The sequence below is a fragment of the Thalassophryne amazonica genome, chromosome 15 (assembly GCF_902500255.1).
Source record: "Thalassophryne amazonica chromosome 15, fThaAma1.1, whole genome shotgun sequence".
In the NCBI taxonomy this organism is placed as follows: Eukaryota; Metazoa; Chordata; class Actinopteri; order Batrachoidiformes; family Batrachoididae; genus Thalassophryne; species Thalassophryne amazonica.
In genome coordinates this window covers 15,738,538-15,756,988 of record NC_047117.1, presented here as the reverse complement: position 1 = coordinate 15,756,988, position 18,451 = coordinate 15,738,538, and the positions used below count along the sequence as shown (strand labels likewise).

The 18,451-nt window shown below is 38.8% G+C and overlaps 2 protein-coding genes across 3 annotated transcripts in view; one reads left to right on the top strand and one right to left on the bottom strand.

The window, feature by feature from the left end:
- The first annotated feature begins 773 nt into the window (after positions 1-773).
- Positions 774-18,451, top strand: part of slc5a10 (solute carrier family 5 member 10) — a 69,009-nt gene continuing 51,331 nt past the window's right edge. The window contains exons 1-8 of the mRNA XM_034187477.1: positions 774-955; positions 4,788-4,859; positions 4,934-5,038; positions 6,966-7,025; positions 9,629-9,733; positions 9,821-9,926; positions 10,009-10,089; positions 12,589-12,794. Coding sequence (XP_034043368.1) covers positions 848-955; positions 4,788-4,859; positions 4,934-5,038; positions 6,966-7,025; positions 9,629-9,733; positions 9,821-9,926; positions 10,009-10,089; positions 12,589-12,794 — 843 coding nt within the window. The 5' untranslated portion in view covers positions 774-847. The remainder of the gene's footprint in view (positions 956-4,787; positions 4,860-4,933; positions 5,039-6,965; positions 7,026-9,628; positions 9,734-9,820; positions 9,927-10,008; positions 10,090-12,588; positions 12,795-18,451) is intronic.
- LOC117525588 (protein FAM83G) overlaps positions 18,191-18,451 on the bottom strand; it is a 22,564-nt gene continuing 22,303 nt past the window's right edge. For both annotated transcript variants that reach the window (XM_034187473.1, XM_034187474.1), the window contains exon 6: positions 18,191-18,451. This exon is cut by the window's right edge and continues 242 nt beyond it. In XM_034187473.1, coding sequence (XP_034043364.1) covers positions 18,304-18,451 — 148 coding nt within the window. In that variant the 3' untranslated portion in view covers positions 18,191-18,303.

Below are 18,451 nucleotides of genomic sequence, written 5' to 3'. Positions count from 1 at the left end.
AGCAAACAGAAATTGCTGCTGTTTTCTCAGCTTCCTGTCTCACTCAGTGAGTAATTGTAGATGTGAAGAAATATTCATCACACTGAATTAAAATGTTTCACAATGGATGTTAGTCACATCACATGGATTATAAAACAATATCTAAAATCTGTGTGTGTGTGTGTGTGTGTGTGTGTGTGTGTGTGTGTGTGTGTGTGTGTGTGTGTGTGTGTGTGTGTGTGTGTGTGTGTGTGTGTGTGTGTGTGTGTGTGTGTGTGTGTGTGTGTGTGTGCGCTCTCACTGAAACTGTGTAATAAAAATCAGAACATCCTGCTGGTTTCTACCACGTATATTCCAGACTGGGCACTTACCATCACATGTTTGTGTGTTTCGACACTAATGATTATAAAGTCATCATTAATAGTGATGGACCGTCTCTACGTGCACGCATCAACGTGGACTCTGGCCCACACGAGCACCTGCTGTGGTGCTCCACTTGTCTGCCATACGTGCACTCCATTATCTCTGAGCATGGAGAGTGTGTCAGCTGTTGCAGGTGCCACATTAAGGTGATGTGTTTAATCATCAATTCCACTAAAAGACTGCCCTCTTCAAACATGTCACGCTTCGTCTCAGGCTTTCAGTGACAGTGGGGTCAGGCCACGTCGGCTGACACTTGGAGTTTGCTGTGGCTGTTTTGGTATACGGGGTTGGAAGAGAAGCCGGGGATCTTTTTGGGGACAGTTTGTGTTCAGGATGTGTTAGTGGATTTACAAAGAGTGGCTGCAGTGTCAGATTCTGAGTGGAAATCAGTGGGTCCTGCACAGAAAAGGCTCAGGGCGTCATTTTCTAAGTGTGAAAGCTCAAAATGGCAAACTTCACTACCAACTTTTACACTTTACCGCAGTCCTTCAGCTTCTCTGATATTATTGTCATAGCAACGTACTTCCTCCTCAACCTCGCTGTTGGCATCTGGGTAAGAATTAAACATCGATGTGCAGGTTGTGCATGTGTGCATTCATTGTGTTTGTGTCTGAGTCTCAGATTCCCAAGATTTTTTATTTTATTTTGATTTTTTATTTTTATTACTATTTTTGGTGGGGGAGCTGTACTTTTTCCCTTTTTAATCCTATTTGACACTTGTTTTGTTGTTGTTGTTGTTGTTTGTTTGTTTGCTTTTGGGTTTTTTTTATGACAAACCACATAACTGAATATTTACCTGTAGTACAGTATTGTGTCAAATTTGTACACATATTTCATTTGTGTGAGTGTGTCTGTGTGAATGGGTGAATATGAGGCATCACTGTAACGCCCTTTGAGCTCTGCTATAGATGAAAAAGCGCTATATAAATTCACTCCATTTAACATTTACCATTTATTTGCTTGAAGCTTTTAAAAATAATGAAAATTTGCAGTTTTGGCTTGTTGTGTTGGTGTTTTTTTTTTTTTTTTTTTTTTTTTTTTTTTAGAGGTGTGGCAGGAAAATGGGTTTGTTTTTTAAAATGGCAAATTACATAACTGAATATTTACCTGTGGTACAGTACTATGTCAAATTTGCACGCACATTTCATTTATTTGCTTTAAGCTTTTAAAAGTAATGAAAAGGTGCATAATTATGGAAATGTATGTATTTGAACAAATGTTCAATATCATTGAATATCATGTTTAATATCAATAATATGTGAAACCTTTAACATGACAGTCAGTACTATGTAATAACATTACAAATTTGTATCTTGTAATACTGATTTAATGGGGAAAAAATGATAGTTGTTGTAGTTCTGTTTTTTGTTTGTTTGTTTGTTTGTTTTTTACAGATGTGGCAGAATATGCTTTTTTTATGACAAACTACATAACTGAATATTTACCTGTAGTTCAGTACTGCATCAAATGTGTACACATATTTTATTAATTTGCTTGAAGCTTTATAGATAATCAAGAGTTGCATAAATATGAAGATGCATTACTGCCACACCATTTGAACAAATGTTCAGTATCACATTAAAATGTGAAACCTTTAACATGATAGTCACACCTATGTAATAACATTACAAATTTGTATCTTATAATACTGGTTTCATGGAAAAATGTGATACTTAGTTGTTGTGGTTTTGTTTGTTAGTTTGTTTTATAGGTGTGGCAGTAATATGATTTTGTTTTTTTAAATGACAAACTACATAACTGATTATCTACCTGTAGTACTGTAATGTGTCAAATTTGTACACATATTTCATTTATTTGGTTGAAGCTTTTAAAAGTAATGAAAAGTTGCATAATTATGGAAATGTATTGCTGCCACAGCATTTGAACAAATGTTCGGTATCACATTAAAATGTGAAACCTTTAACATGACGTAATAACATTACAAGTTTGTATAATGTAATACCAGTAATGTGAAACACGAAAAGTTTCATGGGAAAACATGATACTTAGTTGTTGTGGTTTTGTTTGATTTTGTTTTTTTGTTTTTGTTTTTTTTACTGTTGTGGCAGTAATATGCTTCTGTACAAAATAACTAGCATTTATATACAATACATTATTTGTTATATTAAGCTAACAGAATACAAAGCTAACTGAAAACATATTCCAAAACTATGATTTCATATAAAGTTAGCTGGACCTAAAGCTATATACGTAACCCCATAAAGCTAAGTGTGACAACTAAGCTAGCTGACTGAAATGTACCTGAACATAAAGCAAACAAAATGTAAAGAGAACCCAAAGGTAACTGATTTTAAAACTACTATCAAGTTAACTAAATAATAATGCTAAGTTGAATGAATATAAAGTTAACTAAATAATAATCAGAGTTGTGCTAACAACATAATATTTATGATAATAAATAACCAAAATGTTTAAATTTACATTTATTTTAATAATGTGAATTGGTTTCCTTTGCACAACCTTAAGCTGTAAGAAAATTGGATTTGTAAAATTATAATTTGTTTTAAAAAGTGAAATATATGTCACAGCTCATTGCTGTTGCAATAGGAATGTTTGTACATTTCATTTCAAAACTTTGGGTTTCTGTTGGGCCACTGATGAAAAAAATTCAAACACGGTATTTTTGTCAAATGCATATCTGTATCTGAAACTTTTGGACAGAACCGATGCTACAAAACAGTACAATGGAGCATCACCGATGATTCAGAATTCATAGGGAGTCATTCATGCTGTTTAGGGATGCTTTTACATTTCTAATGCAAATTCAGCTTTAAAGTGGTCTTGGAGATCTTTTCAACAAGCTCATACAGGACATAAGTGTGTAGATTAGCTAACATTTTCATAACAATTGTTATTTTTGACATAACAGCACCAAATTTGGCACACATATTCTAAATTAGCTAATGTTTATTTTCACGGATTTCGAGGCATTCTTGAGCTGACCTGTAATGACCTACAGGGGTTAATGAAGAATTACACAAGCGTCAAAATTTTAAAAGTCTCCAGTCATATTGATAGGTATACCACATGGTATACCATGGCGCCAGACTACCACCACGTCTAAAAATACTAATTTTGTAGCCAATAATACCACAAAGATGCTTAAATGATGCACAACAAACCTGTTTCTGTGCCTGTCACTTTAAATGGAAAGGGGCTGCTGCTCACCAGACCACGCCCCCTCCTATCATAGAGGGTGTGGCAAATGGTAGTGATGGTGGGAGCATGATCCCCCGCATGGACACTATCCTCAAACCAACTTTATATTCATTTTTTTTAAGCTCAGCTATTTTTTTTATTTTTTTTGTGATATCCATTTTTCTATGAGGTGAATCCACACACACTGAAAAAAGTGGAGAGAAATTTACTTTAAATTTTAAAAAAAGCAAAACCCTTTGATAACAATTACCACACAGAAATTCTATGTAAATTTAACAGGGTGTATTCTCTTGTTTTTGTCAGTAAATGTTACTCGGATACAGTATAATGAGTATACACTGTACTTCAAAACTGTGTCGATATAATAAAAGGAAGTTTTTGAAAGTACGTCCATTCGGCTGCTCCCTTGTTTGCACTCGGGGTCACCACAGCAAATCCATGGTGGATTTGCATGTTGAATTGGCAGAAGTTTTACACCGGATGCTCATCCTGATGCAACCCCACATTACATGGAGAAATGTGGCCGGGGTGGGATTTAAACCAGGAACCTTCTGCACTGAAACCAAGTGCATTAACCACTTGGCCACCACCCCTATATATATATATATATATATATATATAAAAACACAAATCATTTCCAACCAAAGTGAATATGTGAGCTATATCTTTACACTTTCTGCTATATTTTAAGAGCCAGAGAATGGAAATATACGTCTATAATCTTGCAATATATTCCCAAAGCAGTACGTGGTGATTTAAACCAGGAACTTTAAGTTTCTTTTCTCCATTGCTTGAGCGAGGTTGGATACACAAGTGGGAATCAAGCCACAAAATTTTGAATCAGCACATTGGCTTTACCAACTGAGCCATAGTCATCTAAAGCCATCCGTGTAAACCTCACTTGGCAAAACTCAGGTGTTGGTGCCACACTCAGAATTCTTGGAACAAATCCCTGTTGTAGATGCCAGTCAGAGGGAAGAACTTAGGTGTCTGTGAAATAAGGAGTTGGTGGCTCCACCAAGGAGTTGATGGTTGGTTGCTGGTGAAGAATTCCACTGAAATCTTCAGCAAGCTTCTTTTTTTCCCCAGTAAATCTCACTCCAGGTTTTTTTTTTGTTTTGTTTTTGTTTTTTTCTGTGTGGGGTTGTGACCCCAGCATTGGGGAAACAACAGTGCTTTTTTTGTATAACAGTTTCCTCTGTCAGTCGTCATGCAGGGTGAGCAGGAATACTCTGAGCGGATACTTCTTGGCGGGGCGAGACATGGCCTGGTGGCCGGTGAGTGTGTTGAGTGAGTGTGTGTTGCTGTAATGTGTGGTTTCCTCTCAGTGATGTCCTGTGTGTTTGTGTAGATCGGGGCCTCTCTCTTTGCCAGTTCGGAGGGCTCAGGTCTCTTTATCGGTCTGGCTGGGACTGGAGCTGCTGGAGGCATCGCTGTGGCTGGTTTTGAATGGAATGTGAGTGGACACACACACACACACACACACACACATCATGTGCACCCATTTGCTTTTTAATTTATTTGTTAATTTAATCAAAAAGACTGTCCACTTCCTTCTTTTGTGTTATGTGGGAGTGTCAAGCCTAAGTTAGAGAAAGGTTTGAAACTACTGCCCCGAGGGCCCCATCTGGCCTCAATTGCCAAAAATATATTCAATTAACATGATCCTGCTCCATTACAGTGAAAATATAGTTATCTTCTAAATGCTTTTAGGAATCAGGGTTCCAAACGATGTTGCCTTTCAAATCACCTATCTGGTACTGTTGGGTTCTACGTTTTTAAACACAGTTTGCAAATCTGAACTATTCCCAAATTGTCTAACACTCCTGGAAGTGTACAAATTGGAGGCCCTGAAGTGGACGTATTGTTCAGACTTCTAAATGTTTTATGTGTCAACCCAAACTGAAACCTTGATTCGAACCATAACCCAAAACCACTTAAGATGAAACAATTTGCAAAGTTATTGGATAGCAGAGACATCTTTAGCACCTCATTCAAACACCAAAAGCATGCAGAGCCCTTTCTGGAAATAGTGGTCAGATTCTGAAGTTAAGAAAAAAAAACATGCACACATTTAATTTATTGCGAGAATTACTGAATATAACACTCATAATGTTAAAGAAGTTTATCATTAGCTTCATGTTCTGCACACAAACTTCAAAAAAAAAAAAGAAAGGAAGAAAGAAAAATTACAGCTGTGTAAATAATAATTAGTTTTTTTCAGGTTTTTCAGCTAAATGTGAGACTAATTTAGGCAAATAAATAAATAAATAAAACCTGCATCTTTTGTGTCAAATTCCATCAACATCTATAATACAAGGACCAAAGCAGCAGGGGGCGCCACCAACCAACTGTATTGGGTGGTATAACAGGAAAATCATAGATGAGTTATTGAGGCAAATGTTTTTAATTTATTTATTTATTCATTCTCTTCTGTCAACACTTGTAATACAGGGAGAGAGCAGCAGGCACTTGTGTAGCAAGTATAACAGGAAAAGTACAGGCATATCCAGGAAATATACTATTTTTCAAAAGAGAAATCACACAATGAATCATATGTGTCATATGCAGTGATGTCAAGTACAGATACTGCAGTTTAAAAACACTCTGGTAAAAGCTGAAGTATCAACTTGACCTCTTTACTCAAGTAAAAGTGAAAAAGTATGTACTCGAAAACCTGCTTAAAGTATAAAAGTATAAAGTAACCTTTAAAAAAAAAAAAAAAAAAAAGGTAGATGCCACTATATGAATTGAAAGCTTAATTTAAAAACTGATTCGTTCTACATGTGGCCCAAGACCCAAAACCCAAAATTACCCCCCAACACCACCTGCACGAAAATGTTTCAATTCTAGAAGCTCTGAAATGCAATCTGGGACTATTCCAGACAATAAACTGCAGTGAGTGCAGCATCAATTTAGTGAAGGAAAACAAAAAAAAAAAAAATATATATATATATATATATATATATATATATATATATATATATATATATATATATATATATATATATATATATATATATATATAAACATTAAACTGAAGCCAAGAGTAATGAGACTGTTTGTTTAAAAATGTAAGGAATAGAAAGATACTTGTGTGAAAATGTAATGAGTAGAAGTAAGAAGCAGGCAGAAAAATAAGTAATGGAGTAAAGTATAGATACCTAAAAAGTGTACTTAAGTACAGTAACGAAGTATTTGTACTTCATTACTTGACACCTCTGGTAATATGCTATTGGTTACGTCATACAACACCAAACACATGCTCTTGTGTTACTGTAATAATCTCCCACGCAGAGTCCAGGTTGTCTGTCAGTGGGACCACTGAGGTGACCCTTGGGGTCATTCTGGTCAATTGTGTCTCCTCTCCTTCTGTCTTTCAGGCCACATATGTGTTACTGGCTCTGGCCTGGGTGTTTGTGCCGGTCTACATCTCCTCAGGGGTTAGTCGCCACAGACACGCACCTACACGACTGCATTTTGACTTGTTCTGGCTGGTTCAGCAAGTAGACTTATAGGTGCCAAGAAACTGTATTTACAAGCATTCCCCACCTAGAAAATTCCCCGGCAGGGTGTCACGCCGCTCTACACAAACAATTGTGTGTGAAATATTAAGAAGGTAAATGACTTCAGTACAGAGAGTAAATAATATTTAACAAAAGAGGAACTGCGAAGATCAGAGTTGTGGTAGATTGGCAGATTATAAGGAACTCCTAATAGAATGCACAGCAGGATTTCTTGGCAGGGTGCTGCAGTCACATGACTGAGTTTTAATTCTGTGAAATTATTCTTTTCTAAGTTAATTTAGTTGTATTTCACAGCTGTATTGGTTGATATTCTTGCTCATGGCAGATGGCGTGCAGCTGTGGTACGGTGCACGCTGCTTGTGCACCACAGGCTTTTATTAAATTATCCAGCTTTTATTGAGGCCACTGGCAGGAAGGGATTGATCAGACCCACCAGGACCTGGAAGAGGACCAATCTGATCCCGCAAAGGAGAAGACCATTTGACTTTTTGATAGCCAACTGCATCCAAATAAACCCATGAAACTAAAATCATATATCGCATCTTAAGATTTAAGACTAGAGACAAAGGTTTGGTGTTCTTCCTTGATGAATGACTTAAACAATTAATTAATTAGGAAAAATAATCAGCAATTATTTTTCCAGTCACACTTCGCAATACATGTACATTCATTCATGTAGTAATAAGCATTATTTAATAGGGAATTAAGACTTGTCTGTGTTTAGTAACCATTTATTAATGGTGTTCACGGTGTTCATGTTAACTAAGGTGTTAATTTAAACATTATTTAATAATTTGCAAAAAAAAAAAGTTAAACATTAATAACCGATTACTAAACACAATTAACTGTTAATTCCATGTTAGTTAATGCTTATTGTTGCATTAACTAACACTGAATTAACAGTTAACTGTGTTTGGTCATCAGTTATCAGTGTTGTTCATGTCTATGAATGTATTAATTTATACAATGTTTAATAACTTGTAAAACAACTGAACATTATTAATAAATGATTAAAATATAGTTAACCTTAAATAATGCAATAATAAGCATTCATTAACAGCAAATTAAGATTTAACTGTGTTTAATAATGATTAATTGTGTTAGTGTCAATTGAGGTATTGATTTATACATTAATTAATAATTTGTAAAGATACTGAACATCATTAATAACTGATTACTAAAGAAAGTTAACTGTTAATTCACTATTAATGCTTATTAGTGCGTTAGTACTTGGATGGGAGACCTCTTTGGAACACCAGTGGCTGTGTATGTGTTTCTCCGGGTGAAACTGGAGTTGCGTCAGGAAGGGCATCCGGCGTAAACCTTCTGCCAATTACCAATGCGGATCTGGCTGTATCCGCTGTGGCGACCCCAAGACGGGAGCAGCCGAAATGACGACACACAATGCTTATTAGTGCATAAGGTAAGAGTGAATTAACAGTTAACTGTGTTTATAACTCATTTGTTCATGTGTTCACTAAGCTATTCATTCAATCATTTTCTACCACATATTGGGTCATGATGGTAGCAGACCAAACAGCTCATCCCACACTTCCCTGTCCTGGACCAAGGTATTCATCCATCCATCCATTTTCTATGCCCACTTACTCCAATCAAGGGTCACAGGGGAGGTATTCATTTATAAATTATTTAGACATTTTTAAACTACAGAACAGCATTGTTCAGTAATTGCTAATCAGAGCTAAATAATTCTCTGTTAGTTAATGCTTGTTACTGCATGAACTAACATGAACACAATTAATAAATGATTACTAAAGACATTAGTTAACACTTAATTAACAATTACTACTGCATTAATTGTCAGTTAATGTTATCCTCATTGTAGATTGTTACCTATTTTTCTGGACTCAAATCAAATTATTTTCTTCACTGTGACACAGAAAAATGCTGCTGTAATAGGCATGTCTGTCTGTCTGTCTAGCAGTATCTTCAAAATGCAAAAAACAATTTCAATCAGCTTTGTGGGTAAACTTAATGGACTTTCCTCTCGCAACACAGGTCATTTCAAGGTTATGGGTCTCGGGTGACGGTCACAACAGAGGACATGGTCTCAAATATATTTCCGACCAAATCTCATGAACCAGATGAGATACTGAAACGTGGTTTCCTGCATAGACCTTTGCTCTCCTGGAGAGCCAGACGCGTCAGAGCTCTGTTGTCCATGACGTGAAGGGAAGCTGAAAAAGCAGCTGGCGGCAGCAAGGCACTGCAATCATGTAGATGCTTTGTTGATTATGTGTCTGTTTTTATTCTCACAGAGCAAACAGGAATTCAGATAATGTTTGTCTTGGAAACTCAAAGGGAGCTGTTTCTGGCCTTAATTTTTACTGGTGGTCCACATACTTAGAATTGTTTAACTGGTACTTCAGATGGTTTTTCAAGAACACTTCAGTTTGTTTGAGGGCATAAGTGGAGCTGCAGAAATGTGTTCTGAGGCACCCAGCAGCGCCCTTCTGGCTGCTCCTGCATTCATTATGCACTGAAACATGTCTGTTCAGATTGTGACCATGCCGGAGTACCTGGGCCGTCGCTTTGGGGGAGAGAGGATCCGTACCTACCTGGCTGTCCTCTCACTGCTCTTATCTGTCTTTACAAAGATATCGGTACGATAAGACCGCTCACGGACACTCACAGTGGTCAGATGGCTCCGTTCTGAGACTGACTGTGAGCTGTGCCATCTGTGTCACCAGACTGACCTGTACTCTGGAGCCTTGTTTGTCCAGGTGTGTCTGGGCTGGAACCTCTATCTGTCCACGGTCCTCATGCTGGTGGTGACTGCTCTCTACACTATTGCAGGTACGAACAAAACCACAGAAAAAACATGTTGAAGCTTCTCTCACCTGTGTGTCTGTCAGTATGCTAAAACGTGCCTTTTCAGGTGGGCTTGCCGCCGTCATCTACACTGACACACTGCAGACGATTATCATGATTATTGGAGCCATCATCCTCACAATCACTGGTATGTATGATTAAGCATTGCAAGCAATGCAAATACCCCGATTACTCATCTTTGATTTACATTCAATAAAAATATAAAGGCAACACTTTTGGTTTTGCTCCCATTTTGTATGAGATGAACTCAAAGATCTAAAACTTTTTCCACATACACAATATCACCATTTCCCTCAAATATTGTTCACAAACCAGTCTAAATCTGTGATAGTGAGCACTTCTCCTTTGCTGAGATAATCCATCCCACCTCACAGGTGTGCCATACCAAGATGCTGATTAGACACCATGATTAGTGCACAGGTGTGCCTTAGACTGCCCACAATAAAAGGCCACTCTGAAAGGTGCAGTTTTGTTTTATTGGGGGGGGATACCAGTCAGTATCTGGTGTGACCATCATTTGCCTCATGCAGTGCAACACATCTCCTTCGCATAGAGTTGATCAGGTTGTCAATTGTGGCCTGTGGAATGTTGGTCCACTCCTCTTCAATGGCTGTGCGAAGTTGCTGGATATTGGCAGGAACTGGTAGACGCTGTCGTATACGCCGGTCCAGAGCATCCCAAACATGCTCAATGGGTGACATGTCCGGTGAGTATGCCGGCCATGCAAGAACTGGGACATTTTCAGCTTCCAAGAATTGTGTACAGATCCTTGCAACAGGGGGCCGTGCATTATCCTGCTGCAACATGAGGTGATGTTCTTGGATGTGGCACAACAATGGGCCTCAGGATCTCGTCACGGTATCTCTGTGCATTCAAAATGCCATCAATAAAATGCACCTGTGTTCTTCATCCATAACAGACGCCTGCCCATACCATAACCCCACCGCCACCATGGGCCACTCGATCCACAACACTAACATCAGAAAACCGCTCACCCACACGACGCCACACACGCTGTCTGCTATCTGCCCTGGACAGTGTGAACTGGGATTCATCCGTGAAGAGAACACCTCTCCAACGTGCCAAACGCCAGCGAATGTGAGCATTTGCCCACTCAAGTCGGTTACGACGACGAACTGGAGTCAGGTCGAGACCCCGATGAGGACAACAAGCATGCAGATGAGCTTCACTGAGACAGTTTCTGACAGTTTGGGCAGAAATTCTTTGGTTATGCAAACCGATTGTTTCAGCAGCTGTCCGAGTGGCTGGTCTCAGACGATCTTGGTGGTGAACATGCTGGATGTGGAGGTCCTGGGCTGGTGTGGTTACACGTGGTCTGCGGTTGTGAGGCTGGTTGGATGTACTGCCAAATTCTCTGAAACGCCTTTGGAGACGGCTTATGGTAGAGAAATGAACATTCAATACACGAGCAACAGCTCTGGTTGACATTCCTGCTGTCAGCATGCCAATTGCACGCTCCCTCAAATCTTGCGACATCTGTGGCATTGTGCTGTGTGATAAAACTGCACCTTTCAGAGTGGCCTTTTATTGTGGGCAGTCTAAGGCACACCTGTGCACTAATCATGGTGTCTAATCAGCATCTTGATATGGCACACCTGTGAGGTGGGATGGATTATCTCAGCAAAGGAGAAGTGCTCACTATCACAGATTTAGACTGGTTTGTGAACAATATTTGAGGGAAATGGTGATATTGTGTATGTGGAAAAAGTTTTAGATCTTTGAGTTCATCTCATACAAAATGGGAGCAAAACCAAAAGTGTTGCATTTATATTTTGTTGAGTGTAGATCGCTGAGTTTTGATACTGATTGCGGAAATTTGGCCCTGATTGGTGACCTTTGATCTTGATCTTTGATGTTGATTGCAGAACTTTGGCCCTAATTGGTGACCTTTGATCCTCACCTTGATTCTGAGCTTTGGCCTTTGATTCGATCAGTAAACTACAAACCTGACTATAGAACTTTGATGCTGAATGCTGAACTTTAACCCTGATTGAAGACCTTTGATACTAATTGCTGAACATTGCCAATGATTGATAACCTTTAATTCTGACCGTGACTCTGAGCATTGACCTTTGATCCTAATTATCAGTCTTTGAGATTGCAGAACTTGATGCCAATTGTTGAACTTTGATCCAGATCACTTAAATTTGATTCTGACTGTTGATCTCTTATGCTGATCAGTGATCTTTTATCCTGACTTGATTTGTGATCTTTGATTTCCTGATTATTGACCTTTCATTTTGATTAAGGATTAAAGCAATAAGGAGCAAAGTCAGGCTTTACTTCCTGATCCTCACAGAAATTTAATAGGGATCTTTGTTGGCTCATGCACGTCACACCACCAGGTTTATTAGTTTATCAATTTTGCTAACAATTATTAAATGCTGGCAATCACAAAACCAATAATTTTATTGGGGCAGTGCAAACCATAATTAGATCTGAGATTCAGTTATGTAAAATAGATTCTCACTTACACATACCGACAGCATGCATGTGTGAGTCGAACAGTGAATTACAGCTCTTTATTACCTCATAATGCTGCACTCACACATATTTGTAAATGAACTCCAGAGTGAAACATCTGAACTTTTTTTCTGGTCCATAGCATTTAACGAGATTGGTGGCTACAACAACCTGGAGCATGTGTACAGCATGGCAGTGCCCCGGAAGATCATTCCTAACAGTTCGTGCCACCTGCCACGTCAGGACGCCATGCACCTGTTCAGAGATGCTGTCACCGGAGACCTGCCTTGGCCCGGCATGACGCTGGGTCTCACAATACTGGCCACCTGGTACTGGTGCACGGATCAGGTACAGCTAAGCATGCATGCACGCATATGCACACACACACACAGGCAAAGTTAGCAGAATCCAATAAGGCCGAGAAACTCTGTTGAAATGTTTGCGACATAACCCCCCCCCCCCCCCCACACACACACACACATATTTGTGTACACCTTTTGAATAAGTACTATGCGTATTTTGCAGTATTTGCACTTATGGTTAGATACCAACTGCATGTAATAATAATAATGACAATATTCATATTAATAATAATGACGCTGTAGCTTTAAATGTCTGTTAATGATTGATCACATAGAAAATATCTAAGTATTTGGAACTAAAGTGAGTTTGTCAGGAAAATACTGAACCAGGAAGTGGCTGCAAAATTTATGCAATGCTTCCAGAACTTTTTGAACAATGACGAAACTGTACTTTAATTTCTGTTCACCAATTACTGGAAGACTAAAAATACTTTTAATGACACTTGGGAGAAATATTTGCTACTACGGGGCAGTGCATTAAAAATTGGATGAGGACCCATGTGATATTACAGTATTATTTTAACACTGTTACATTTTTTGCCACCATCGCCAAAATGAAAATACGCTCATTTGGGAGCTCTTCAATTCAAAGGCAGACAACTTTGTTAATTCAGGTACTTCAGCACAGTAGATTTAATGCCTCTACATACAAGCAACTAGTATGATAGATGTTTAGTTTTTAAAAAATGGGTCATGAAAGTGAATACTACAAATGCACTCCCTCCATATACTGTAAATATTATTGCTAGCGTGCATGCTAGCCAAGCCTTTTTGCTACAGCAGCTATTATTTAACCATCATCAGCTATTTGATTTCATAAGCTTCCTCTATTGGAATATAAATGATCATAAAAACAAAAACACTATGTGTAATCAGGTGTAATCCAATTCTCTTTGAGTAATTTAATTTTTGTGGCCATTTGTCAAATTAGCATATAGCTACCCTATCTCAAAAATAAGACTGTTAGGCCTCTGTTAGCAAACACCACAAAATTGCTATCATGAGTTGTTGCAACTATTAAAATTATTTTTTAATTGAATTTCGGGGATACAAATGTGCATTAAATGTTATAATGGCTGAAAACTAAGAGTACTGTGTTGTGTTGATGAAAAAACAAACATGAGAAACATCAGTATGGAATATACAGTATATTTATTGGAATGTTGTTGTTTGCAGATGTAAATTGAATTTCAGTGAATTGGAATTGATTGTTTTTTAATTATATTGCAATTTGAACTGAACACATTACATTTTACATAGAAAAGGAACTGAATAATTGGAGCTGACTGCAACTCCAGGTCCATTAAGTCTCACCTAAACACAACTACAGTCAACAACAGTTCCTGGGCAGTAATAATATCTTTATTTACAAGATTCACGTTTGATCCCAGATCACTGTTCAACTTTGCTGACATATACAAGTTCCCTATATCTTCAAAAATAAGCGATAGCAATCAACAAGGTAGCCCCACCCTCACACCAGCAACAACCAGTCACAGTGGACGTCAACCCACGTCAACAGCTGCAGACATATAAAAATACAAAAGTCAGAAGAAAAAGCACTTGAGGTACTTTAAAACATTTGTTGTTTGTCCAGATGACTGTTTCCGAAAGCACCTGTTTTAATAAAGTTATTTAAAATAAGTTGCAGGATGACATTTATCAACTGAAAAGCACCCTTAACACGGGGTGGACAATAAGGGCCATGACGGTGCACATTTTCTTACTACAGATCATCTCAACAGGTGATTTCACAGATGAACATCAGTAAAAGCCATGAGGTGAGGTGATAATTTCCTAAGAAAACCTGCATTGTCTTGGTCCTTCATGGCACAGCATTTAGAAAATCCTATGGTAGGGACACCTATTAAATTACTTCCAGATATCAGTATTTACTTCCTAAAATTGTTATTAGCTTTGTGCTAAGTTGAAAACAGAGTCAAGTGGCCAGAAATCAATGATTTGTAAGATGATGACACAACAGACAAACTGCCAGCCATTTTTGACAAAGTCAAAATTTGCACTCCTTCCCTGTTATATGTTGAGCCTCAGGCTTTTAATGCAGAAAGTGGCAAAAATTCCGGAGACCAAGGCCCGGTTTCATAAAGCGGTCTAATCTTGTTAAGTTGAATAAACTCACTTAGTTGACCAATTTTTTTATGTTAATCATTGCGCAAAGCGCTTAGTCAGCTAAAGTTTTGCATTAGCTGACTAAAGTTTTAGTCTGGTACAGAGGAGGCTAATCTTATTTTAGTCGACAAAACTTCACCTAAAAAAAAAGTGGCTATCATGTACCACCACTTGATGGAGGAAGAAAGGAGAGACCTGCGGCGGGAGCAGGTGTTCGGGGACTAGAACAATCCATTGGAGATGTTTACGGATGCCAAGGACGGGAGCACTTCTCCTCTGGTGTGGTGGACTTGGCCATGTTTGCAGCAGATGAAACAACCCGGAATTAACCCTCTGGAGTTGACTGACGCACCTTCGCGTAAAAAGTCACATGACCTAATTAAGCGGATGTAACACTCAATCTGCTGCACTCTGACGCTCCCTTTAAATGCATGTTGAACATGGAGACTTCAACCTTTATAGCACTTTTGAAATTTTGTTAATAGGCGTAGTCTAACTTGACTTATGAGTATTTTTCACGCCATGTGTTTTCATATTATTCGTGTCATTTTTCGCTGCGCGTTTACGTACACACACGCAGCCAAAAGGATCATTTCCTTCTCTACTGCAGCAGCAACAGGGATGGGAAGAAATATGACTCCTTCTTCCTCATTGGTTGGCTCCAGAAATTTTCCACCAATCAGAAGTCACCAACCCCACGCGTATTCACTAACCCCACGTTTGATCACAGCCCACCCACCTCACGTGGGTCTGATTGTGTGTGCGTTTTCTATTTGTTACGGGTGGGAAGCATGTGTGGTTAGTGTTTTGTTGTTGTTTGGGGTGGGGGGGTAAAAATGAAGCATTTTATGAATGTGGAGCAAGCGCTTCAGTTATTTTTTGAACTGGAGGAAGAAGGAGCACGCAGCACGTTGTCAGAGTCTAAAACAGACTGAAGATTGTGGTCATGAAAGAGATGATCCTTCTTCTGTTCTGGAGGAACAAAGTCATATTTTGTCTGTGCCCTTTCCAGCAAAAGTAATGTCCAGAGACCGATTTAGATTGATATTCTGTAACATCCACCTAAGTGATCCAGATGAGGATGTAGAAAATGATAGAAAAAAGGGAACAGCAGGTCAGGACAAACTGTTTTGAGTCAGGCCTCTTTATGATGACATCCTCAGTGCCTGCCAGGCTTATTACCACCTGAGGAGGGAGCTGGCAGTTGATGAAAGGATGGTGGCAATGAAGGAAAAACTGGAATGACTATTTGAAGGACAAGCCAACAAATTGGTACAGGGTACCACATATACATGGACAATTTTTACATGAGTCCCAAACTGTTCACAGACCTGGCTAACATGAAGTCTGGGGCATGTGGCACATACAGGGAAAACAGTCGAGGATGCCCCAGAGGGAGGGCAAATGCTCTCACAAAAAAATTTGAAATAGGATCTATATAAGATGGATAAGAGAGGGGCCTCTGGTGTTTGTAAAGTGGATGTCTGTGTGCTCCACCATCCATCATGCGTTTTCGGGTGAGACAGTGTGGAGAAGGGTGAAGGATGGACGCTGGACAGTGAAAGACATTCCCTGTCCTACCCCAGTGTTGGCTTATAATTAAAACAAGGGTGGAGTTGACTTATCTGACAAGCTCATCCAGTACTACTCCACCCATCGGAAAACTGCACATTGGTACAGGACAGTGTCGTTGCACTTCCTTGGCATTGCAACCACAAATGCATTCATCTTGCATCATCAATCAATCAATCAATTAATTTTATTTATATAGCGCCAAATCACAACAAACAGCTGCCCCAAGGTGCTTTATATTGTAAGGCAAAAGCCATACAATAATTACAGAAAAACCCCAACGGTCAAAACGACCCCCTGTGAGCAAGCACTTGGCGACAGTGGGAAGGAAAAACTCCCTTTTAACAGGAAGAAACCTCCAGCAGAACCAGGCTCAGGGAGGGGCAGTCTTCTGCTGGGACTGGTGGTGGCTGAGGGGAGAGAATCAAGAAAAAGACATGCTGTGAAAGAGAGCAGAGATCAATCACTAATGATCATGATCATGATCATCATGAGATCAGCAGTGTCAAACAAGTGCAGCCCATGACACCATGGACTTTATGGTGGAGCTGGTGTGTCCACTGTGTGGCACAGACAAAACAGGTGTCCCGCAGAAGAGGAGCCAGAACCACGTTCCTGTGCCAACTGGGACAGGCACAGATCCTCGCCAAAAAGCCACAAAAGGCAGACTGAGGTGCCAACGGTGACTTCACGTAGACAACAAAAGGAGTGACACACCGTGGAAGTGTCAGGCCTGCGATGTGCCCCTCTGTGTTGTGTTGGATGGGAATTGTTTTTTTGATTGGCAAAAATAGTTTAGCATGTCCAACACTACACTGTACATATGTTTTTGAAATTTACCATTTATATTTACATTCTAAATCTTATTTTGACATCTGATTGTTTTCTAAATAGTTTAGCATTAGCATTTCCTGCTCTATATTTGTACATGTTTTTGAAATTCTAAATCTTATTGTGAAATCTGACTGTTTTATAAATAATTGTACAAAAAAACGCCTGAAGCATTTCCTGCGATTATGTAAATAGTTGTATTTAACTTTGTTTTTTTGCTACATTTGTACATGTTTTTGAAATTTACTACTTATATTTACACTTGAAGTTATGAAAATGGTTCGTTAAACAAGTTTGTGGATTTCACAGTAAACAAAAAATAAAAAAAAACTTTTTTCGACTCGGATTTTATGTTTTTTGTGTGATTTTAGGTTAACTATGTTAATACAGTAGGTCAGAATGAATGAAAAATGAAAGTCACACAAGTGAGGTTGTGCTGAAAAAATGACACCAAACAAGGCCAGGTAAACACTTTTTAAAGGTAAATTATAAAGGTAAAATAAAAAATGGCCAATTATACCCTGGACTCCAGAGAGTTAAACAAAACTGATGTGCATTGGAGGCATTTCTTGGGAACGCCACTAGCGAGGCTGCTTATGCTTGCGAAAATCATCAACAAACGTAAAACAGCTAGTCTACAAGTTTAGCCACCGATGTGAAACCCACTGTGGAGGTTTATGGATGTTTTTTATGAATTCATGACATAAGTGACAATGTTTACATGATTTATCTTATTTTGTTCCTTGTTCATGGAAATGTTTGTTCATGAATAAATACAGTAAAGTAAACAGTGATTAGATGGATAATGTTGGGCGACTAACTTTAGTCGACTAAGTAAGTTTAATAGACTAAAGGATTAGACTGCTTTATGAAACTGGGCCAGAGAGGATTCCCCAGGGAAGATTCACTAACATCTTATCAGAAACGTTACACCAACAGCACCAACATTCTGGTCCTCAGTTCTACCTCGCATCCTTGTTAGTTTGCTGCGCCTTCTTCTGCGAGCCCCCTCCTCGAGAACGCAAGTGTCGAAAATTGCTCAGTTTTGAGAACGGTACTCCTAGTAACCCTGATGGACTGGTTGGTGTCTGTGGGGCACTTCGATCGGTC